This window comes from Antechinus flavipes, chromosome 3 (assembly GCF_016432865.1).
Source record: "Antechinus flavipes isolate AdamAnt ecotype Samford, QLD, Australia chromosome 3, AdamAnt_v2, whole genome shotgun sequence".
NCBI classification, from domain to species: domain Eukaryota; kingdom Metazoa; phylum Chordata; class Mammalia; order Dasyuromorphia; family Dasyuridae; genus Antechinus; species Antechinus flavipes.
In genome coordinates this window covers 632,961,911-632,986,012 of record NC_067400.1, presented here as the reverse complement: position 1 = coordinate 632,986,012, position 24,102 = coordinate 632,961,911, and the positions used below count along the sequence as shown (strand labels likewise).

Sequence of the window (24,102 nt, the reverse complement as noted above, 5' to 3'; positions counted from 1 at the left end):
GTGGGGGGGGGGGGGTGAAGAGCGGAATTTTAAAAAACTACAGGACAAGAACAAAGAGCAGGAGAACGCCCCGGTTCTGCGTGTGAGAGATAAGGCTGACAAGGAGGTTGGAGCCAGATTGCACACGCCAGCTTGTATTTATGTTTTATTCTAAAGGCGGTCGATAAACATGAAGCACCTACTATGTGCCAGGCACTGAGCGAAGCTCTGGGGATATAAAAGGAGGCAAAAGAAGCCCTCGGAGAGTTCACAATGGAATGGGGGAGGCAGCGTATAAACAAATATATCCAAATCTAGCGAGACAAATAGGAAAGAAAGAACAGAGGGGAGGGGCTGGGGCCCAGAGGAGCCCAGGCGGCTTCCTGGAGGAGGGGAGACCTTACCTGGGACCTTGAAGGAAGCCACACAAGTCAGGAGGCAGCAATGGAAAGGGAGACCATTCCAGGCAGGAGGGAGGGCCAAAGAGAGAGCCTGGAGCTGGCTTGGGGAACAGTCTGGGGGTGCTGGATCCAAAAGTCCGGGGCTGTCCATGGGACCGGGGTGTAAGAAGACTGGTAGGAGGGAGCCCCGTTAGGAGAGGCATTGAATGCCAAACAGAGGACTCTATCTGACGCTAGAATTAGGGGGAAGCCACTGGAGTTCATTGAGTAGGAAGGTGAAATGACGGCGCCTGCTCCGGGATTGGGTGGATCGGGGATGGAGAGAGATCTGAGACAGGGTAACCGATCCCGCGCGTTAATCCAGAAACGAGGGGGTGGGGGCCTGCCCCGGGGTGTGGGAGCAGCCGAGGGAAAAGGGGGCGTTGGAGAGGGGAGCTCGATATCCAGCGCAAGATGCCCGAAAGGCGGTTGGACACTGGGACAGGACAGGGAGACCTGAGGATCATCAGCCCAGACTTGGGCATTCTGTCTGTGGGAGGGGAGAAGATCCCCTAGTTTCGAGGAAGAGAGGAGGACCCCTGATTGGAGAGCATACGGGAAGAGGACCCAGCAAGGGAGGCAGAGAAGCAGTGGTCAGAGAGGGAGGAGAGCCGGGAGGAGGAGCAGGCTCCTGAAAACCTGGAGAGAAGGGAGAGTGACCAACAGCATCCAAGGGGGCAGTGTCCCAAGCGGGGAAGCCATCGGACTCGTCAGTTCGAGGTCACTGGTGGAGGTGGGGCTCCCCTAAAGTTAGGGAAGCCATAGGGTCACGAATGCAAGAGTGAGGATCCTCAGGTCAGTATTGAAAGTCAAGGGGAGGGAGGAGACAGGAGGTCCAGAGAGAGGGAGGAGACAGGAGGAACAGAGAGAGGGAGGAGACAGGAGGTCCAGAGAGAGGGAGGAGACAGGTCTGTTCTCCCGAGTGCTCTGCCAGCCTGAGGGTCTATACCTCGCCCCCTGGCCCTCCTTTGTTGACTCCGCCCAGCTTCTCTAGATCTGAATGCACTAAACCTGAGGTCCTCCCCAGGCTCCAGTCCTGGCCCACCCCACTGTCTCCACCATCCTTCTGAGAGCCTGGGGTCCCCCCTCTCCTCCTGCTCGATCTGGCTTCTTCCTCTGGGATTTTGGTCTTTCCCTTCTCTTCTGCTGCCCCCTCCCTCCACCTCTGTTTCTGGGTCCCCGTTATCTATTTCTTCCTTTTTGCGCCTCCAGAAGGGTCTCCTTCCCGTCTCTAGGCCTTGCTCCCTCCGGCTCAGGGTTCAGAGGTCTCTGACTCTCTGTCCCCTCTCCCATCCCGGTCCCTCTGCTTCTCCTCTCAGGGGATGAAGAAAGGGGAAAGGCACTGGGGTTATGGGAGACCCCGTTAGGAGAGCTGGGAAGCCAAGGACACTGCGGCGTGGAGGGGAGCGTGGGCAGGTAGCGGCGTCCTCGTGGGGAGCGGGGCACTGCCCAGAGTGCCTGGCACCTCTGCCTGCTCAGAGCCGGAGGCCGCTTAGAACCCAGGAGAGACCAAGGGGCAGGGAGGGAAGGCGCCAGGCATGAGCCGACCCCGGGCTCCCCTCCTTCGGGAGCAGGAGAACTCGGCCTCGGCAGAGACACGGGGCCCCTTGGGCTCCTGGAGATGGGGCCCGGGACCCCAGCGAGGAGGACAGGTCATTGGGGAGGGGGCAGCTGTACAGGTCCCTGGAGCTTCCCGCTGCAGCTAGGATGTGGCCACGTGCATTCCTGGGGACGGCTATGTTGGGTGTGCAGGGAGTGCTGGGAAGTGGGGGTCATTTGTGGTGTGGGAGTACCCCCATGGGACGTGTGTAAGGGAAAGAGTGTCTCTGTGGGATGTCTGAATGAATTTGGGACTTGGAGATGTGTGTGTGTGTGTGTCTGTGGTGTGAGTGTATGTGTATGAGTGTGTGAGTGTATGCGTGTGTGTGAGTATATCTGTGTGAGTGTGTGTGTGGTGTGAGTGTGTGTGTGTCTGTGTCTCTGTGTGTATGTGTCTGTGTCTGAGTGTATGTATTGGTGTGTGAGTGTGTGTCTGTGTGTATCTGTGTCTGAGTGTGAGTGTGTCTGTGTCTGAGTGTGTGTCTGTTTGTGAGTGTGTCTGTGTGTGAGTGTGTCTGAGTGTGAGTGTGTCTGTGTCTGAGTGTGTGTATCTGTGTGTGAGTGTGTGTCTGTGTGTATGAGTGTGTGTCTGAGTGTGAGTGTGTCTGTGTCTGAGTATCTGTGTGTGAGTGTGTGTCTGTGTGTCTGAGTGTGAGTGTGTCTGTGTCTGAGTGTGAGTGTGTCTGTGTGTGTATCTGTGTGTGTGTCTGTGTGTCTGTGTCTGAGTGTATGTATCTATATGTGAATGTGTGTGCATGTGTGTATGAGTGTATGTATCTGTGTGCGTGTCTGAGTGTGTATGTGAGTGTGTGTGTGAGTGTGTCAGTGTGTGTGTCTGGGACACGGGGAGGACGGGCTTTGGCCATCCCCGGGTGTGGCAGGAGCTGAGTATCCGTGCCCAGGATGCGGAGGTTTGGGGGGTCCTGGGACCGCGGCCTTTCCCCTGTCTTGCTCGGAAGGGGGTGGGGATGTGGCGTGGGGCACCACTTGGGAGAGGTCTACTGCAGAGGAGGGCGAATTAATTTGTGATAATAGGATCATAGGATTGAAAGCCAAGAGGGACCTTTGAGATCATTTAGTCCCACCCCCTCACTTCACAGATGAGAAAACTGAGGCCATCTTAGGGTGCAGGGGGAGAGCTCGGAGGCTTGCGGGGGGGGGGGGGAGTTCTGGAAGAATGCTTCCAGAGCTCAAGAGGGGCCCGGGGCCGGATCCACGGGAGGAGGGGGAGAGGGGAACCCACTGGGGGGGCGTCTGCCCTCGGGGGTCTGTGGAGAGCCCGGTGGGATGGCTGGATGCCCTGTGCACTAGTAGTAGCTGGCGGCTTCTTGGGGGTGGGGTTACCAAGGTCTGGGCAATGTCAGGCAGGATGTGCAGCCCTCTGGCCTGGGGGAGCCCCCGAGGGAGCTCTGCTGGCTTCGGGTTGTGGGAGCCCAGTGGACAGGGCAGATCTTTGGGCCACAGAGTATGGGACCCTGAAGGGCTAGCCTGGAGGGGCTGGGGGCTAGCCTGGGGGACTGGGGGTTAGCCCAGAGGGGCTGGGGGCTAACCTGGAGGGGCTGGGGGCTAGTCTGGGGGACTGGGGGTTAGCCCAGAGGGCCTGGGGGCTAACCTGGAGGGGCTGGGGGCAGAGGACTTGCACTGTCTGGCTTTCTTGGGGTGGAGGAGCAATCTTTTGCCGGGGGAGGGGGGTGGGAGTGAGGAAGGAGGAGGGAAGTGTTCCCTGGAGTACTGTGGGTGAGGATGCTTGGGGGGGGCTGCCCCTGTATGTGAGTGTGTGTGAGAGTGTACGCGCCTACACTCTGCAGAGTACAGTATGGAGGGGGGGTCCTTGGACTGGGGAGGGGGCTCTCATTCGCAGCCCAGCGTGGGGGGGGGGGGATCCGCAGAGCCCACTCAGAGCCACTGTGGAAGGCCCGGCACAGGCCTGAAGGCGGCCCCCACCCCCACCCCGCCCCGCCCCCTCCTCCTCTCTTCAGCTGCCCAGCCAGAACCAACGGGTTAATTAGATAACAGGGTCTTTGATTAGAGCGGAGAAGGATGGAGGGAGGGCGGGCTCGGGGACTGGGAAGGTTTCTCCTCCTGTTATTTCCGCCGCCCCCCCCCCAGCCCCAGAGGAAGGAGGGGGGGGCCCGCGGGCCCTCCCCCCTTCGAGCCTCCCCCAAGGAAGGGGGAGGGGGCCGGAGGGGGAGGAGAGGGGAGGGAGAGAACTGGGTCTCGGCTTGGCTCTGCACTGTCGTGTGACCAGAAACCCTAATCACTGCACAAAGAGGAAGGGAGAGCGCGAGCGGCGGAGGGAGAGCGGGCTGGGCGCCGGAGGAGGCAGGGACGAGTGGGGGCGGGGCGGGGACCAGGGCCAGCGGCGGCAGCTGAGGGAGGCGGCGAGGAGCCCAGAGCCCCCCAGAAGCCCAGGGCTGGGGAAGGACTGAAGGAGAAGGAGATGGAGGCGGGGAGGGAGGGCGGAGGGGAGCGGGGGAGCGCGGCCCGGGAGGCGCCCTGAGGGGCCCCGAGCCGCCGGGCCAGGGGAGGGGGCCGAGGCTCAGGGACAAGCTCCGGGGAGATGGAGGGACAGGGAAGGAGGGGGCGGGGGGAGCAGGGGAAGCCGAGGGGAGGAGAGCGAGGCAGATCCACTGAGGAGGGAGAGCCCGAGGAGGGGGGAGGGAGGACAGAGGAAGGAGGAGAGGGGGAAGGGAGAGCGAGAGGAAGGAGAGGGAGAAAGGGAGCCGGAGCTAGAGAGAAGGAGGGGGCGGCTGGTGGCTGGGGGTCAGGGCGAGAGAGGAAGCGGGGCCCCTGAGCGGCGGCAGGAGCCGCGAGGGGCAGAGGAGGAGAAAGAAAGGGGCCGCTGCAGTATCCACAAGTCTCCCATCCGACCGGGGGGGGGGGGCGTGGGGAGACCCAGGATACCCTTGCGCCCCTCCCCCCAACCACCACCGAGTGGGGATTCCTCGGAGCTCGAGGGAAGCGCAAAGAACCCCTCGGGAAGGAATGTGCCGGGGGGGCCCGGGGGCGGGGACAGGGCGACCTCCTGCCCCGAAGGAAGCCGGAGTTGCTGGGGTGAGTGCACCTCACTGTGGGGGCGGCAGGTGGCTGGGTGGCGAAAGGCAAGGCGGGGAGAAGACAGGTAGGGCGGCGGGAGCTGAAGAAAGCGGCTAGAGATGGGGCGGGGAAGGAGGGCGGGAGATGAGCCGGAGACGCTGGGGGGGGGGGGTCGTGGGGGGTCAGCAGGAGGGCCGAGCCCACCCCCACCCCCTGCAAGTCTGGAGTTTCATTCTCCCCCCACGAGGGCTCCAGATGGGGGAGACCAGCGACACACCTAAGTGTCATCCCCAGAACAGGAGATCTGCAGCTGAACAGAGACTCGGGGTGGGGGGTGGGGGGCAGGCCGAGATGGCGCATGGCTCGGAGAATCGCAGAGGTGTGTGTGTGGGGGGGGAGAAATGTGTGTGCAAGGAATGAGTGTGTGTGAGAGAGGAGACAGAGGGAGGGTGTGTGAGGGAGAGTGTGTGTGAGTGTGAGTGTGAGGAAGAGTGTATAGGAGTGTGTGTGAGGGAGAGAGTGTATGTGAAGGGAAATGCGTGTGTAAGGAAGTGTATGTGTGTGTGAGGGACAGTGTGTGTGATTGTGTTAGGTGAGAGTGTGACTGTGGTGTGTGTGCGAGAGAGGAGCCAAGGAGAGAGTGTCTGCCTGTGTGAGTGTGTGTGTGAGCGTGTGGGGGTGGGCTCGCCCGGGGGATCGGGAGTAGTTGTGCCAGCAGATGCACAAGTCCAGTGCGATGTGTCTCTGTCTCAGGTGCTGGGGAGCCCAGTCTGGGCTGTTGGGGAGGCTGGAGGAAGGGCCGTCAGGCACAGCCCCGGTGTGCGGGGGGAGGGGAGGGGAGGTCAGGGTGCCCCGCTGTGTGTGGCTCTGGGTCGCGAAGGAGCCGGGTGCCAGCGTGGACGGGCGACGTTGAAGGCCCGGGGTCGGGGGCACCATGTGGGGCTGGCGGGAGCCTCTCCGTGGTGTCTGTTGTGAGTTCATTGTGTTACTATGTAGTGGGAGTTTTGCCTGAGTAGGCTCTGATGTGCGTGGTTTTGCACATCTGTGTGTTCAAGCAGAGCTGGGCCAGCCTTTTTTTTTGGGGGGGGGCGTTAGTGCCTATGAGCAGAGTGGAGTCAGAGCCCCTCCTCCCCCGGCTCTAGTCCCAGTTCTAGCCAGTGGCCAGGTCCCCTCCCGTCCTGATCCCTAAAATGAAAGGGTTACTTTTGTGATCTCTGAGGTCCCCGACTGCTCTGGACCAAGGATCTGCCATGTGGCCGTCTGTTGGGTTGGGCTGGTGTTGGGGGGTGGCTCTGTGTGTGTCTCTGTGTCTGTGTGTAAGTGTATCTGTGTGTCTGCATATATGTGTGTATTTATGTGTAAGTGTATCTATGTGTCTGTGTGTATCTGTGTATGTATGTGTATCTGTGTGTGTCTCTGTGTGTAAGTGTATCTGTGTGTCTGCATATATGTGTGTATTTATGTGTAAGTGTATCTATGTGTCTGTGTGTATCTGTGTATGTATGTGTATCTGTGTGTGTCTCTGTAAGTGTATCTGTGTGTCTGTGTGTATCTGTGTAAGTGTATTCGTGTGTATCTGTGTATCTATGTGTTAGTGTATCTGTGTGTCTCTGTGTGTAAGTGTATCTGTGTGTCTGCATATATGTGTGTATTTATGTGTAAGTGTATCTATGTGTCTGTGTGTATCTGTGTATGTATGTGTATCTGTGTGTGTCTCTGTGTGTAAATGTATCTGTGTGTGTCTCTGTGTCTCTGTGTGTAAGAGTATCTGTGTGTCTGTGTGTATCTGTGTATCTATGTGTTAGTGTCTCTGTGTGTAAGTGTATCTATGTGTCTGCATATATGTGTGTATCTATCTATGTGTAAGTGTATCTGTGTGTCTGTGTGTATCTGTGTGTATCTGTGTATGTGTAAGTGTATCTGTGTGTGTCTCTGTGTCTCTGTGTGTAAGAGTATCTGTGTGTATCTATTTGTGTGTAAGTGTATCTGTGTGTGTATCTGTGTATCTCTGTGTGTAAGTGTATCTGTGTCTGTGTGTATCTATTTGTGTGTAAGTGTATCTGTGTATCTATCTATGCGTAAGTGTATCTGTCTTTCTGTGTGTATCTGTGTATGTATGTGTAAGTGTATCTGTGTGTGTGTATCTGTGTCTGTGTGTATCTATTTGTGTGTAAGTGTATCTGTGTATCTATCTATGCGTAAGTGTATCTGTCTTTCTGTGTGTATCTGTGTATGTATGTGTAAGTGTATCTGTGTGTGTCTCTGTGTGTAAGTGTATCTGTGTGTCTGCATGTATTTGTGTATATTTATCTATGTGTAAGTGTATCTGTGTGTCTGTGTGTATTTATGTGTGTGTCTGTGTGTAAGTGTATCTGTGTGTGTGTAAGTGTCTCTGTAAGTGTATCCATGTGTGTATCTATCTGTGTGTGTCTGTATCTATGTCTGTGTGTGTATCTCTGTAAGTGTATCCATGTGTGTGTATATCTGTGTGTAAGTGTATCTATGTATGGGGGGGGAGAGTCAGGGGAGAGATCTTTGTGTCTCTGAGCGGGCCTGGTCTCTGGTGTCTGCTGATGGGGGGGGGGGACCGAGGGCATCCAGATGGGAGGGTCAGACTCTGGGGGGGGGGGGCAGGGAGGGCTCCAGAACCACTGAATGGGCAGATTGGAAGCAAACGCCAGTTGGGGCTCCTGGTTTTCCTTCCTCTCTGGAAGGTGGCCGGGTCAGGAAAGAGAGAACCCGGCCCCAGCGGGGCCTGAGCCAACTCTCCCGGGGTCTCCTGGCCCCTCGGGCCTTCCTTCCCTTCACTTGTCCTCCTGTTTCTCCCCACCTAAGCCCCCACTGCCTTCCCTTCCTCCCTCCCCTGCTCTTCTCCCATGCCATATTCCCTACTGATACCTTCCTTCAACCCCCCCAGCCCCTTCCCCTTCCTATAAGCCTCCCTCCCTCCCCCTTCCTATTTCCCCTGCTCCTCCCCCCGAATGCCCCCTCCCTTCTCCTTCCTTCTCTTCTCTGCCCCCTCTTCCCTTTAACTATTGTTTTCCCATAATGCTCCTGTCCCATCCCTTACCCCACCCCCCATGCCCCTTCCTCATTACAGAACCTCTCCTCTCTGAAATCGGGACCATCATGTCCCCTTCACTTTCCCTGTCCCTCTACTCTACCTTGAGATACTGAAGACTAAAAGGCCATTGTCCTCTGCTCTCCCCCCACACACACACTCCTATTCCCAATGACATTGGGCCGGGGGGAGGCGGGGCCTCCGGGTACCTGCCAGGGGGCTGAAGGCCCGGAGTGCCCGGGAGCTGTCCCCCCTTCCCCTTCCCTCCCCTGTCCTGCCCCTTGCACACCTGCGCCTGGAGCTGTCCCCCCTTCCCCTCCCCTCCCCTGTCCTGCCCCTTGCACACCTGCATCTGGAGCTGGCCCCCCTTCCCCTCCCCTGTCCTGCCCCTTGCACACCTGCGTCTGGAGCTGCCCCCCTTCCCCTTCCCCTCCCCTGTCCTGCCCCTTGCACACCTGCGCCTGGAGCTGGCCCCCCTTCCCCTCCCCTGTCCTGCCCCTTGCACACCTGCATCTGGAGCTGGCCCCCCTTCCCCTCCCCTGTCCTGTCCCTTGCACACCTGCGCCTGGAGCTGTCCCCCCTTCCCCTCCCCCCCCTGTCCTGCCCCTTGCACACCTGCATCTGGAGCTGGCCCCCCTTCCCCTCCCCTGTCCTGCCCCTTGCACACCTGCGTCTGGAGCTGCCCCCCTTCCCCTCCCCTCCCCTGTCCTGCCCCTTGCACACCTGCGCCTGGAGCTGTCCCCCCTTCCCCTCCCCTGTCCTGCCCCTTGCACACCTGCGTCTGGAGCTGTCCCCCCTTCCCCTCCCCTCCCCTGTCCTGCCCCTTGCACACCTGCGCCTGGAGCTGTCCCCCCTTCCCCTCCCCTGTCCTGCCCCTTGCACACCTGCGCCTGGAGCTGTCCCCCCTTCCCCTCCCCTCCCCTGTCCTGCCCCCTGCACACCCGCGCCTGCATCTTGCCCCACTTCCCCTCCTCTCCTGCCCGGGTCTTTGTCTCTCCGCCCCCCTTCGGGGCTTGCACCCCGTTGGGGACACGGCCCTCTGTCCCCCTGACTGTCCATCCCGGGATCTCTGTCCTCCTCCCCCTTCTCCGGACAGAACTCGGTCCAGGTTCTAGATCAGGCGGTTGCACGTGTGCTCACAAAAGCACACACGTGTGCGAGCACGTGCCCAGGTACCGCCACGGCGGCCCCGGGATCTCAGGCTTCTGGTGTGAGGCGGGAGGGAGCTCACTTGGCCACCTGGCCACCTTCCGGGCGGGCGGGGAGGAGCGCCCTCCCGAGGGCTCTGCGCGGGGCGGCGGCTAACCCGGTCCCTTCCTGTTGTCTCTGTCTCCCACAGCCCCCCAGCACAGCAGCCCACCCCACAGAGCATGAATATTGAGGATGGCTCGTCCCTGCAGCTCCCCGTGGCCCCTGCTGCTCCCCGGGAGGATGTCCTGGCCCCGAGGGGCCCTGCTCTTCCTCTGGCTCTGCTCCCCCCAGCTGGGGGGCGGCGGGAGCGGCGCAGCCCTCGCGGCCGCGGCCGGAGGGGGGGCCCCGCCCGCCACGTCCTGCCCCGCGGCCTGTTCCTGCAGCAACCAGGCCAGCCGGGTGATCTGTACTCGGCGGGAACTGGCTGAGGTTCCGGCCAGCATCCCGGTCAACACGCGCTACCTGAACCTTCAGGAGAATGGGATCCAGGTGAGAAGCGGGCCGCGGGGTGGGCGGGGGCGGAGCTGGGGGGTGGGGGGGGAGGTGACCTGGACAAGAGAAGATTTTGGGGAGAGGAGACTGTGGACCTCAACCACTGTAGCGAGCCAGGGAGGTGCGGGAGACAAGGTTCTCCCCCTTTTATGGATGAGGAAACTGAGGCTCACGAAGAGAAGGGAAATAGGGTGCCCAGGTTCACCCAAGCTAGAGAGAAGCACAGAAAAGGAGACCCGCTTAGGTCCCAGAAAGGAAAGCCTTCCTCCTCCTCCCTGCCCTGTCCCCCTGGCATTGGTGACCGCCCCCCCCCCAAGTGCCAGCAGAAACAGGCTCTTTCCGGGACCTGCAGCTGCCTCCCGCAAAGCAAGGCCCTTCCACTCTCTGGGCCAGTTTTTCCATCTGTAAATGGGGAGAGGATCCGTCTCTTCCCGGTTGGAGGCAGTGTTCCTCTGATTCCTCTCCGGGCCTTCGACGCCTCCCTCTTGGGGAGCCCGGCTCCCGGATTCCGGGATTGCGGGGGTGGGGCCAAGCCCCACCCCTCCCATAAGGGCAGGCCAGCCCCGCCCCTCCCAGCGGCCCCTGCCCCCGGGGACCTCCGCCGCTCGGCACCGCCCCCCGGCAGGCTCAGTGATCCCCAGACTTTTTGCCTTAATGGGCCTATTTCTTTTTCCTCTGGGTGTCAGGCTGGGGAGTAGGGAGGTCTCCCGGGAAGCTCCCTGTGGAGCAGAGGGCGGGAGGTCCCGTCCCCGGCGCTCTGCTCCCTTCTCCTTCCAGCTCCCGCTTTGTCTAGACTTCAGTGGCTCCCAACGGACCCACGGTCGCGAGCCCACCTCCCTCATCCCACACAGGGGGCAACCGAGGCCTGGGAGGAAAGGCTCCTTGGCTCAGGTTATACGGCAAGGTCGGGGTATCGAGTCACAGGCTGACAGCTGAGGGAGGAACAGGCAGGAGGAAGGGCAGACTCAAGTCTGGGTGCCGGAAGGCCGGACCCACCACCCAGATTGTCCCCCATCGGCCCGGGAGCGGGGCCTCCCCGCTGCAGGATCCAGGCCCTCCTGGCTCTCCCGGAGCTGCCAAGCATGGAAACCTCTCTGGCTCTGGCTCTTCCCTCTCTCCGTGTGTCTGTCTCTCTTTGTCTCTCTCTCACTCACTCATTCACCCTCTCTGTCTCTGTCTCTCTCTGTCTCTGTTTTTCTCTCGTGTCTGTCTCCGTCTCTTTCTTTATCACTGTATCTTTTTTCCTATCTCTGTCTCTCTCTTTTCTCCATTTGTGTCTTTCATGTCTTTGTCTCTGTCTCTCTCTGTCTCTCTTTGTCTCTCTGTGTATCTCTCTCCTTTCTCTATTTCTGTGTTTTTCTCTCATGCCTGTCTTTCTCTTTGTCGCTGTCTTCTCTCTCTGTCTCTCATTCATTCAATCTCTTTCTTGTCTCTGTCTCTGTCTTTGTCTCTCCTTTCTCTATTTCTGTATCTTTCTCTCAAGTCTTTGTCTCTGTCTCTCTCTGCTCTCTGTCTCTCTGTCTCTCTCTCTCTGTTTCTCTCTCTCTTCTTTATTTCTGTGTTTCTCTCTCATGTCTGTCTCTGTCTTTTTCTTCGTCGCTGTCTTTTTTCCTATCTCTATCTCTATCTTTCTAAGTCTCTCTCTCCTTTCTCCATTTGTGTCTTTCTCTCATGTCTTTCTCTCTGTCTCTCTCTGTCTCTGTCTCTCTTTGTCTCTCTCTCTCTCTGTCTCTCTTTTATTTCTGTGTTTTTCTCATGTCTTTGTCTCTGTCTCTCTGTCTCTCTCTTTTTTCTCTATTTGTTTTTCTCTCATGCCTGTCTTTCTTTGTTGCTGTTCTCTGTCTCTGTCTCTCACTCACTCATTCACTCTCTCTCTTGTCTGTCTCTGTCTCTGTCTCTCTCTGTCTCTCTCTGTCTCTCTCTCTCCTTTCTCTATTTCTGTATTTCTCTCTCATGTCTGTCTCTGTCTTTTTCTTTGTTGCCGTGTCTTTCTTCCTATCTGTCTCTATCTTTCTATCTCTGTCTCTCTCTCCTTTCTCCATTTGTGTCTTTCATGTCTTTGTCTCTGTCTCTCTGTCTCTCTCTCTCTCTCTCTCACACACACACACACACACACACACACACACACACACACCCCTAGAGCACATAATTTGTGCCTAAGACAGTTTCAGGCAAAAGAGGGTGGGTTGTTCTGGGCTGGCCGAGCGGACCAGAAGTCAGGGGGCCTTGAGTTTTTTGGGGTGGAGTCGGGGGTTCTTCAGGGGAACGGGGCAGTGTCACAGCGTGAAGGATGATGGGGGAAAGATAAGAGGATTCTGGGACTGTGGCCAGGCCCCATCCGGGGGGCGGCGTGTGGCTGTGGACGCTATGGTCGGGACGGGATCTTCCCTAGGGTGTGCCATGGGAGAGGCAGTGGGAGGCAGGAGACTCAGAGGAGCTGAGTTTGGAGTGTTTGGAGGCTAGCGTGTGGAGAAAGGCCCGGCCTGTCCTGCCTGGAAGCCATGAAGGAGGTGCAGGAGGCGGCTGAGGGCCAGAGCGGTCCCAGGTGCGGCGGCCGGCCTTCACCGGAGGCCTCCAGGCCAAGGCTGGCCGGCCGGCCATTCCGCGTGTGGGGAGAGGCGGTTGGTTTTGTGGCTCCGAGGGGCTTCGTCCGAGACGTGGCGAAGAGACCCGGGAAAGGAGGCCGGAATGTGGGGCCAGGCCACAGTGGGCCTTGAATGCCAGGCCAGAGTCTGCCTTGTGGGTGACAGGATCAGAGCGAGGGGGAGCTGGGACGCCAGCCTGGGAGGCGTTGCCAGGAGGGGGTCGCCCGCAGGACTTTGTGCTCAGCTGGCATGGGCTCCCAGGAGCCCAGGGCCCACGGCAGCCCCGAGGAGGCCAGAGAGGAGGACGGCCGCTGGAGCGAGAACGTCTGTGAAAACGTTTGGGGAGCGTTCCAGAGTGCTGCGGAAAGCGGGGGTGGCCGAGGGTGGAGGGGCCCCGGGGTGCCCCGCGCAGGGTGCCCGCCATCACCAGAGCCGGCAGGGATCTCAGAGACTGTAATCGGAGCCGAGGAGAACCCACCGCACAGCTCCAGGAAAGGGGCCCTCCGGCCGCGGCTGGGAGATCTCCAGGGACGGGGAGCTCACTACCCACTGAGGCAGCTGTTCCAACTTCGGAGAGCTATAGTCGATAACAAGGTCCTCCTGATTCCCTGCCAAAATCTGCCTCCCTGGAACCCGTCCCTCCTCGGATGCACAGCCCTTGAAGTGCGGGGAGCCATTGATTGCTGGGTGGGAGGTGGATTTCTGGATCAGGAGTCGGGAGGACCACGGTGGGAGTCCGGTCTCAGACGGTGCCTGTGGGACCTGGACAAGTAGCCTAATCCGGCCAAGCCTCGGGTTCCTCTTCTAGAAAATGGGGATGGCACTCCCCCTCCTCCCCGGTTGCTGTGAGGATCCAGCGAGAAGCTATTCGTAAAGCGCATTGCCCGGCCTAAGGTGCCGTGTAAATGCCAGATGCCACTGCCGCCGGCAGCGAGGAGAGAGCACCCGAGCGTTTGCCCGAGGCAGGGGGCGTCCTGGGAGTGACAGCGTCAGAGAGCCCGGCCTGGGCCTGCCCTACGCCTGGCTCCCCGGCACGAGGTGATCTTTGCAGAGTCCAAAGATTGTCTACAAACCTTCTGCGGAGCAGCTGCCACGGAGGGACTGCCACAGAGGGGCTGCCACGGAGGGGCTGCCACGGAGCGGCTGTCACGGAGCGGCTGGAGGGGCTGCTACAGAGGGACTGCCACGGAGCGGCTGGAGGGGCTGCCATGGGGGGGCTGCCACGGAGGGGCTGTCACGGAGCGGCTGCCACGGAGGGGCTGTCACGGAGGGGCTGCCACGGAGCGGCTGGAGGGGCTGCTACAGAGGGGCTGTCATGGAGTGGCTGCCACGGAGCGGCTGCCATGGAGCGGCTGTCACAGAGCGGCTGTCACGGAGTGGCTGGAGGGGCTGCCATGGAAGGGCTGTCACGGGGGGGGCTGCCACGGAGCGGCTGTCACGGAGTGGCTGGAGGGGCTGCCATGGAGGGGCTGCCACGGAGGGACTGCCACGGAGGGACTGCCACAGAGGGGCTGCCACAGAGGGGCTGTCACGGAGCGCCTGTCACGGAGCGGCTGGAGGGGCTGCCACAGAGGGGCTGTCATGGAGGGGCTGTTCACGTGGAGGCGCCGGCCCTGGAGAGGAAGTAACACGTCCCGGGTTTGTCCTGTTGGGCACTTAAGTGAGATGAGCCCAGAGCCAAGGATCCTGCCCACAGGCCTCCAGCACAGCTCACTTGGAGGCCAGACTCCTCAGAAGCCAGGGAGGCTAACGGGATGGAGCCAGGGCTTCGTAAAGAGGAGCGACGCTGCTCCGGAGAGGGAGCACGGGTGGTCAGGAGGGAGCTTCAGGCTGAGGAGATGACAGGGAGGCTCTTGGGGAACCAGGGTGGCCGGTGGATGGCCCAGAGGGGCAGCCGGGGCACCCTGGCGTGTGGGACTTAGGAGACAGAGATTCAGACCCAGTCGCAGACTCTTACAGGTTGTGAGGTCCTCCCCACCATTTACCTCAGGTTTTTGCTCAGTTCCTACAAAGCAACTGCTGGCCCAGTGAACAGAGCTAAGTCGGTCCCGGAGTGCAAACCCACCCACCAGCACTTCCTAGCGATGGGATTCTAGGCACATCCCTGAACCTGCTTCTGCCTCAGTTTCCTCAACTGTAAAATGTGGATCATTACAGCACCCACCTCAATGGTCCCATTTATGAAGGGCTTAGCACAGTGCCTGGCACATAGTAGGCACTTTTTAAACACTTTTACCCTCCTCTCTCAAAAAAATTGGCAAGGTTTGCCGAGCCACCGTCAGGGCCAGCTGGGGAAAGACTGGAGAATGGGAGAGGGTCATAGGACTGGAGGAGGGCGAATGTCCCGGTTTCCAAAATGGAAGACGACGGGGCCTATAAACTCTGGCCGTGGCACCTGCTGCAGTGCTCGTGCTCCAGGAATGGCCTGTGAACGCCCCAGAGGGAAGACAGGAGCTGGGGGGGGGGAGCTCCAAAGAGTCCTAGGGGGCTGAGAGCTGCCTGGGGGCTGGGGGGGGCTGGGGGCTGGCTGGGGGCTTGGGGGGGCCTAGGGGGCTGGAGGCTGTCCGGGGGCCTGGGGGGAGCTCCAAAGAATCCTAGGGGGCTGAGAGCTGTCTGGAGGCCTAGGGGGTGGGGGATGTCTGGGGGTTGGGGGGGCCTAGGGGACTGGGGGCTGTCTGGGAGCCTGGGGGGGCAGGGAGCTGGTGGCTTTCCAGGGTCCTTTGGGGGCCTAGGGGGCTGAGGGCTATCCAGAGCAGAGTGTGCTGCCCCTTCCTGAAGGACTCCACGTGGCTGGAGAGCCTCTCTTGAGCCATCCTGGAGAGGAGATTTCTGGGCCCTTCTGGATCTGAGATGCTGGATTAGACCTAAAGGCCCTTCCCATTCCCCCCCCCCCCCTCAGAAGAAGACTTGCTCAAGTCCACACAGTTAGTAAATGACAGAGCCTCCGCCCCCTCCCGATCTGTGCCGGACCCCCCAGGAGGTTCTAAAACAAAGTTCGGAGGCATCTTCTGGGATCCCGGCGCCCTCCATTTCCTTTCTAAACCTCTTCTCCCCTCTCAGGAGCCAGCAAGACCCGAGTTCAAATTCAGTCTGACATGCTTAAGAGCTGGGTGGCCCTCGCCCAGTCTGGGCTTTGGTGGCTTTATCGGTAAAATGGGGGTGAGAATAGCACCTACCCCCAGGTCGGCATGAAGATCAATGAGCCAATGTCTGCAAGGTGACTGCAGGGTGCCCCGCACATCGCAGCCACTTAGCCTTTCCTCCCTCCTCCTTTTCTCCTTCTTGTCTTCCTTTCCTCTCTCCTACATCCTTCCTTCATTCCTCTTTTCCTTTTTTTCTTTCTCCTTTTCTTTTTCCTCCCTCCCTCCCTCTCTTCCTTCTTTCTTTTTCTTCCTTCCTTCCCTCCCTCCCTCCCTCCCTCCCTTCTTCCTTCCTTCCTTCCTTCCTTCCTTCCTTCCTTCCTTCCTTTCTTTCTTTCCTCCTATTGTTCCTTCCTTCCTCTCCTCCTTCCTTCCTTCCTTCCTTCCTTTCTTTCTTTCTTTCTTTTTTCTTTCGTTCTTTCCTCCTATTGTTCCTTCCTTCCTCTCCTCCTTCCTTCCTTCCTTCCTTTCTTTCCTTTCTTTCTTTCTTTCTTTCTTTCTTTCTTCTTTCTTTCTTCTTTCTTTCTTTCCCCCTATTGTTCCTTCCTTCCTCTCCTCCTTCCTTCCTTCCTTGTTTGTTTTCTTCCTTTCTTTCTCCCTTCCTTCTTCCTTCCTTCCTTCCTTCCTTCCTTCCTTTTTCTTCCTTCCTTCCTTCCCATCAAGCCTTCCCTTGTAACAAAGAATCCAGAAAGGAAGAGCAGCAGCCCAGTGCAGCTTTGCCCATCACCCTCACTAGCCTTGTAGCTTCTGCTGGTGGCTTCACCTCAGGGAGCTCGCACGGCCTCAAGCACCTGGATATTTCCAGAGTACTCCTCTCCCAAGAGCTCTCGGAGGTAGACAGCTCAGAATGATTGCACCCATTTTATATGGGAGGAAATGGAGTCTCAGAGATGAGAAGGCCTTTGCTCAAGGCCAGCCAGATGTGTGGATAGAGGTTCAGAATTGGGATTCAAACCCAGCCTTCTGATCTCCTGGCCGGTGTCACTGCCCATTTCAAGCCCAGAGAGGAGGGAGAGAGAGGGCCGGGAGGCGGGGCCCTCCACGGCTGTGGTGCACGTAGTCTAACACTTTGGGGAAATGTCAGGTCAGACACGCAGAAGGAGAAAAGTAATGTCTGAAAAGCCTGGTCTCTGTGGCACTGAGGGTCCTGAGGCTTCCTCCCTGATCCCAGGGCCTGGCCTGCCCAGGATCAGAACTTAACTAGACATAAGGCAATTAGCTGACCTAATTAGGTGGCTAGAGTGTGGGGTCTGGGGTTCAAATATGACTCCAGACCCCTAGTAGCTGTGTGACCTAAGCAAGTCACTGTATTCCTGTTTGCCTCAGTTTCCCCATCTGTAAAAATGGGAATAAAACAGCATCTCCCTTCTAGAATCATTGTGAGGATCGGATAATAATTGTGAAGCACTTAGCAGAACAGGGGCTACTCTGTGCTTTTGTTAGGGGGCAATGTCAAGATTGGGAGAGAACTCCCCACAGGTCAGAACCCCATCCCCCACCTCCCATTCTGGTAGCTGTGTGAAATTTGTAAAATATTCTTCATAATTACCTCTGGGATGGTTTTCTCCATTTACATTTGAGGAAACTGAAGCTTCTCACGCACAACCTGGGAGTCACAACCAAATCTCCTGCCTCCAGCTCTTTGTCCATGTTGTCCGCCTCCCCCGACTCCTTTCCTGTGGAATTCTTACTGAAGCACAGAGGGTCTCCTCAGGCACCGTCTGCAGGTCCCTTCCCAGAACTCCCAGAGTCATTGACAGCATTACCTCCCCCAGCCTTCCCTTAGAACTCTGCGCTCGTGTGTTTAATACCTGGAATCACCGGGTGCCCTAGTGACCCACGTACCTCCCACATTTGCTTACAAATTCTGAGCTCCTGAGAAAAGGACCTGGGTCTGTCTTACCCAAGCGTTGAGTCTGCCCAGGGTCCTACCCACAGCGACTCATGCATTTTTAAATGGAACCAAATCGATGGTTTTTCATGTATTTGTTCAGCAGCTCCGAAGTGCAAAATTCATTCTTATTACTGAGGATTCAAGCTAAAGGCATGCATGTTTACACACACACACACACACACACACACACACACACACACACCCCTGCGCAGCAGCTGAATTTAACAAGGTAAAATCTAGTAGGGATAAATGTAAATGTTACAATTGGGTTCAAGAAATCAAAATCATAAATTCAAGATGGAAGAAACATGGTTAGAAGTTCTGAAAAAAAAATCGCACGAGATGTCTGCATGACATGGAATAACCTAAAAGCTGATGTGAGTCTGGGCTGCGTTAGAGAGGCTGAAGTGAGCATCTTGCTGCACTCTGACTGGCGAGAGCAGGCTCGTACGTGGAGAACTGGGAGGGACCCTACATTTATCTCGTCCTGGGATTTGGGAACCGTTTGGTGGAGACATTGACAAACAATGAGAAGTGAAAGGTAAAGTCCACACTGGAAGCAACAAAAGAGTTCAGAGAAGAAGGGAACCGCTTGTAGCTTGAGCAATTAAGAAAGGCTTCTTGGAGGACATGGGAACCTAGAGATGAAAGGTGGATTTCAAAAGATGGAAATTTGGTGAGGGAAAGGAATAGGAAGTCAGCTTTAGACAAGAGGGAATGATTTAAGCTAGAGTAGAATGTGGGAGAGGGCAGGAGGAGAATTCAGGATGAGTTATCCACTTTAGCAAGGGAATACTGGGACAGAAGGCAAGAGGTGGTATGGCAATAGATTGTGGGAGGCTTTGAATGCCAGGTTGGCATGTCTGGTTATCATGCAAATCACTGACATTTCTATAGCAATAATAATAGCCAATACTTCTACTATAATCATATATACTATAAAGAATATTTCTATGTTTTAGAGTTTGCAAGTGCTTTACAAATATTTTGTTTGATTCTCTCAAAACTCTTGGGACATAGAAGCTATTATTCCTAATTTTGCAGATGAGGATATTGAGGCAGGCAGAGCCAAAGTGACTTGCCTAGGGTCATACAGCTACTAAGTGTCTGAGGCAGGATTTGAAACCTAGAACCAGGGCCAACATTTGATTCACTGCACCCCTTAGCTGACTAAGATTTGCCCAAGGCTTTATAAACTATCTCCTTTGAATATCATAACAATGGTGGCTAGATGAAGAAATGGTCTTGTCCTGGGTCTTGCCATTAGTCAGTGATAGAAGGATTCGAACTCCAGATTCCCAGCTCAGCATGGATTGGTCTATGAACTGTATCAGAATAGGAAGGATTAGGGAGCCACTGGAGGTTTCCAGAAAAAAACAAAAAAAAATTAGCCTGTTAGACCAGCGGGAATTTCAGAGGACTTCTTATTCCACTGCCAGTATGGCCCCCCTTTTCTTTTCATTTTTTTTCTGAGGCAATTGGGGCTAAATGACACGTCCAGGGTCACACAGCTAGGAAGTGTTAAGTGTCTGACACTGGATTTGAACTCGGATCCTCCTGACTTCAGGATTGGTGCTCTATCCACTGCGCCACCTAGCTGCCCCACGGCCCCCCTTTTCTCAGAAGGTGCACACAGTCCTTGCAGATTTACCTTCTTAAACATTCCCACCTACTTGCCCTACCTAGTGCTTTCCATGCCTGGTAGCTATATAGGAAGAGGCGGTCCTGGCGTTGAGAGCGCTGCCCATGGTGCTAGGAGATCTGCGGTCCGGCCCTACTTCTGAGCCTTCCTGGTTGTCTGAGCTCAAGGAGGCACCGAAGCTCTCGGATTCTGGGCAGCTTCCGGAGACAGGAGAGGCAAAGAAGCAGTAGACCTGTTCAAGGACCTTTTCCAGACTTTAATGAGATCTAAGTGCGGTGCTTTCTCTGTAAATATTACCCTGGAAAACTCACTATAACCCCGGGAGGGAGGCTCTTGAGGGGGGCACAAGTGCTAGAATCCCAACTTGACAGAAGCAAAAAAGGAGTTCCAGAGAGACTGAGTCAGGCAGTATGTGGTGGGCTTTCTGACCCAGTTCTTTTTTTTTTTTTTAATAATTCAGGGGCATCTTTAATGTTTCTTTTTTTTTTTAATAGCCTTTTATTTACAAGTTATATGCATGGTAATTTACAGCATTGACAATTGCAAAACCTTTTATTCCAATTTTTTCCCTCCTTCCCCCCACTCCCTCCCCTAGATGGCAGGATAACCAGTAGATGTTAAATATATCAAAGTATAAATTAGATACACAATAAATATACATGATCAAACCGTTATTTTGCTGTACAAAAAGAATCGGACTCTGAAATATTGTACAATTAGCCTGTGAAGGAAATCCAAAATGCAGGCAGGCAAAAATAGAGGAATTGGGAATTCAATGTAATGGTTCTTAGTCATCTCCCAGAGTTCTTTCGCTGGGCGTAGCTGGTTCAGTTCATTATTGTTCCATTGGAACTGATTTGGTTCATCTCATTGCTAAGGATGGCCAGGTCCATCAGAATTGGTCATCATATAGTATTGTTGTTGAAGTATGTAAGGATCTCCTGGCCCTGCTCGTTTCACTCAGCATCAGTTCCTGTCAGTCTCTCCAGGCCTTTCTGAAATCATCCTGTTGGTCATTTCTTACAGAACAATAATATTCCATAACCTTCATATACCACAATTTACCCAGCCATTCTCCAATTGATGGGCATCCACCCAGTTTCCACTTTCTAGCCACTACAAACAGGGCTGCCACAAACATTCGTGCACATACAGGTCCCTTTCCCTTCTTTAATATCTCTTTGGGGTATAAGCCCAGTAGAAACACTGCTGGGTCAAAAGATATGTACAGTTTGATAACTTTTTGAGCATAGTTCCAAATCGCTCTCCAGAATGGCTGGATGTGTTCACAATTCCACCAACAATGTATCAGTGTCCCTGTTTTCCTACATCCCCTCCAACATTCCCCATTATCTTTCCCTGTCATTCTAGCCAGTCTGACAGGTGTGTAGTGGTATCTCAGAGTTGTCTTAATTTGCATTTCTCTGATTGATGATGACTTGGAGCATCTTTTCATATGGCTCGAAATAGTTTTAATTTCTTCGTTTGAGAATTGTCTGTTCATAGCCTTTGACCATTTAACAATTGGAGAATGGCTTGATTTCTTATAAATTAGAGTCAGTTCTCTATATATTTTGGAAATGAGGCCTTTATCAGAACCTTTGACTGTAAAAATCTTTTCCCAGTTTATTGCTTCCCTTCTAATCTTGTCTGCATTAGTTTTGTTTGTACAAAAACTTTTCAGTTTGATATAATCAAAATTTTCTATTTTGTGATCAGTAATGATCTCTAGTTCTTCTTTGGTCATAAATTCCTTCCTCTTCCACAGCTGACCCAGTTCTTTAACTCCCGGGTGTCATCTGTCTCTTTAGTTATTCAGCAAATACTGATCACTTCCTGAGTCTGAGGCCTAGTGCTCAACATGGAATGAAAGAGGGAAGGGAGGGAGGGAGCAAGGAGGAGGGAGAAAGGAAAGAAGAGAGGAAGGGTGGAGAGAGGATTAAATGACCTGATGGGAGTCCCAGATAATAAAGACCAAGAACCACATTTGAACTCAGGTCTTCCTGACCCCAGGAGCAGCTCTACCCTCTTGGCCACCCAGCTGCCTCTAAATGGAACATTAAAGCCACTATCCTCAAGGAGCTCACAGGAAAATTGGGGAGATAGGACACAAACCTCGGAAAAGACAGCGGCTGGCAGCGTATAATGAATAATCGGTGAGAGGGATGAGCAGTTTCGACTGTAGGAAGCCGGAAGAATTCCTAGAGACTTGGGAGCCCCGAAGGGCTTGAGACTCATCTCAGACCTCAGCAAATGGCCAGGATTTCAATGAAGAAGTCCCGGAAGAGCAGACAACCAAGGAGATCGGCACAGAGAGGGAGAAACTTTTGGAGGATAGAGAGTCTTTCAAACAAGGAGCAGAAGAGTAAGCGAGGAAGGCCAGAGGAGGTCCTGACGGGGAGGGCCGGTCTGGAGTTTACAGGCAGAGCCACCACATTCTGCTTTGCTCAGGCTGCTCCAGGTCCTCTCCCATGGAGCTACTTGTGGAGTGCTAAGGAGGCTCAGAGGAGTTTGCATAGAGCGGGAGGCAAACAGGCCAAACAAGGTGAGCCGATCTGAATGCTGGACTAAGGGTCTAGTGTTCAGAACCAGGGAGGATAGGTCTGCCATTCTCTGTCCTGGACGGAGGCCGCCTGGAGTCTGTGCTCACCATTCACAAGCCTTTCCCGACTTTTCAATCGCTAGTGCCCTTCCACTGACTACTTTGTGTCTCTTGTACATTCACACCCATGTTTTCTTCTCCAGCGCAGTGCAAGCTCCTTGAGGGCAGGCTCTGTTCTGTGTTTGGATCCCAACCTCAGCAGCTTATAATGACCGGTCAGTAGCAAGAGCGTATAGATGCTTGGCGATCGACTGATGGAAGATTGTATTTACTTCTGGTCACTGTATTGTAGGAAGAGAATTTATGTGCGGGACCATGTCTGGGGAGGACAGCCAGGCTGGTGAGAGCACTCCCAACTCTGCTAAAGAGATGTCTGAAGGATCTGGAAATGTTTCGGTTGGGTAAGAGAGGAGGAGGAGCAGAGATAGCCCTTCCTTAGATCTGAAACACAGACACAGTGCTCAATCACGTGAAAGAGGATGCACCTGTTTATTCTGTACCATCAAGGGAAGAGACGGATCCAGGGAGGGAAGGTGCAAAGAGACAGACTTGGTAATGTCATTCCACCTCAGGTGAAGATTTCACCTCGGCCAATTCCACCCTGCCAACATAAGGAATCTCGATTCCACCTAAGGAAAAACAGGCTCTTTGGTCACTGAGGAGTTCCTCATCCCCACAGTTGTGCAAACAAAACATTTCTCAATACCCTGGAGAACAATCGTGGTACAGTCGTAAGAATACTGATTGTGGAGTTCAAGTGAGAACCTGAGTTCAAGTTCTGCACCTTCCAGATGCATGGTTTGGGGCAAGTCACCCAAGCTCCAGCCTCCCAATTATACAGGACTGTTGTGAGAGTCACATGAAATGTCTTATCTAGCTTAAAAGCCTCGGATAAATGGCTGCTCTGACAGTGGGGATGGGTTGAGGTAATTCTGCGCTCTTCTAGTTCCGAGTTCCTATGATTCCAAGGAGTCCTTGGAGATGCTTGAGAAAGGCAGTGATATAGGAGGTGACTTGGAGAGCAACGAGGACACTGTCGAGCAGTCTTAGATACTAAGCCGGTGCCTTCTGGGGGCCTGGCAGGCTTAGGAGACAGTCCCTGACTTCAAGGAGATTCCAGTCTTGATCCCTGAGCAAGCAATATGAGATAACAGCCGGATACTTTGCTATTTATAGAACACGTCCTCATCCCAGATTCTGAGAGGTGCTAGGAAACAAACTAGGAAGCCAGTGTTAGAGAGATTAGGAGACAGTCTGGACACATGAGGGAAGATTACGGGATCGTGGGAGTTGGGAGTTGGGAGCTGGGGAACACGGAGAAGCGAGAGTCGAAGTAGTTGGGGAAAGCTTTGTCAGAGATTAGGGCACAGTCTGGACAGATGAGGGAAGATCACAGGATTGTGGGAGTTTGGAGCTAGGGAACATTGAGAAGCAAGAGTTGAAGTAGCTGGGGAAAGCTTTGTCGGAGATTAGGGCACAGTCTGGACAGATGAAGGAAGATCACGGAATCGTGGGAGTTTGGAGCTGGGGAACACGGAGAAGCGAGAGCCGAAGTAGTTGGGGGAAGGTTTGTCAAGAACACAAGGCTTAAGCAAGGGTAGACTGAAGAATGGAGGAAATTCTGGATACATTCACCAGATAGTGGAGAGAAATAGAAAATAAAATCAGCAGGATGGGTCCAGATTGTGGAGGGATTGGAATGCAACTAAGGAGTGTGTTCATGAAGGTATTTGGGAAACTGAGGGAAAGCCGGTGTGAAATCCTAAAGAAAGAAGAGTGGGACTTTCTAGTGGGTTGTTAAGGAACAAGAAGAGGGCAGGACTCAAAGGTGACAGATTCTGAGGTTTCAAGCCTGAAAGGACCAGGATGATGGGGGGGGGGGGGAAGGGAGAGGAGGGGGAAGGGGGCCATGACAATCATGGGGAAAAGTGGATAAACTCAGATTCTTACAGGTTAAGTTCTAGTGTTGGACAAAATGATTTCGAATTGTTCCTTTGAAGTTCAATTCCATGATTCTAGAAATTAAATGATTGGTACAGTAGTAAGCACCCTGTCATTAGAGGTATTCAAGCAGAAGCTTCGCTGAATTGTGGTTGAAGGGATTCTTCCATTTTGCATTTGGCTAAGTTGGGACTGTAAGGTCTGTGCAATTCTGATGGGCTGAAGTTTCCGTTGGTGGCGGTAGAGAGGTTTCGGTTCTGAGAGTAGCAATGTGCCGGGGCCACCTTATATGGGCTGCAGAGAGCTGATTGTTAAATTTTCAGTGAGAGCATTTCTATCTTGGAAATTGGCAAGCGGTATAAATTCGGGCTGATTGATTGTTTTGTTCACCGACTAGACTTAAGACTACTGGAGAAAATTGTGGAATGCAGATTAAACTTAAAAGTATGTTGTGCGTACATCCCCCCCCTCCCCCCTCCCCGCCCAGTCAGTCGTTAAAC

General features: G+C 54.9%; 1 protein-coding gene and 1 long non-coding RNA gene across 5 annotated transcripts in view; one reads left to right on the top strand and one right to left on the bottom strand.

The window, feature by feature from the left end:
- Positions 1-24,102, top strand: part of LRRC4B (leucine rich repeat containing 4B) — a 49,602-nt gene that overhangs the window by 11,087 nt on the left and 14,413 nt on the right. For 2 of the 3 annotated variants that reach the window (XM_051990298.1, XM_051990296.1), the window contains exon 2: positions 9,455-9,795. In XM_051990298.1, coding sequence (XP_051846258.1) covers positions 9,499-9,795 — 297 coding nt within the window. In that variant the 5' untranslated portion in view covers positions 9,455-9,498. Of the gene's footprint in view, positions 1-4,805; positions 5,073-9,454; positions 9,796-24,102 lie in introns of those variants that run through there. The other variant, XM_051990297.1, reaches the window with a different exon arrangement.
- Positions 8,037-9,048, bottom strand: LOC127556853 (uncharacterized). Of its 2 annotated transcripts, none has more exons than XR_007952542.1 (3): positions 8,839-9,048; positions 8,623-8,674; positions 8,037-8,404 (listed from the first exon to the last, which is right to left on the bottom strand). It is a non-coding gene; the product is annotated as an uncharacterized LOC127556853 (long non-coding RNA). The 2 variants fall into 2 exon arrangements; XR_007952543.1 differs by having other exon boundaries at positions 8,891-9,048.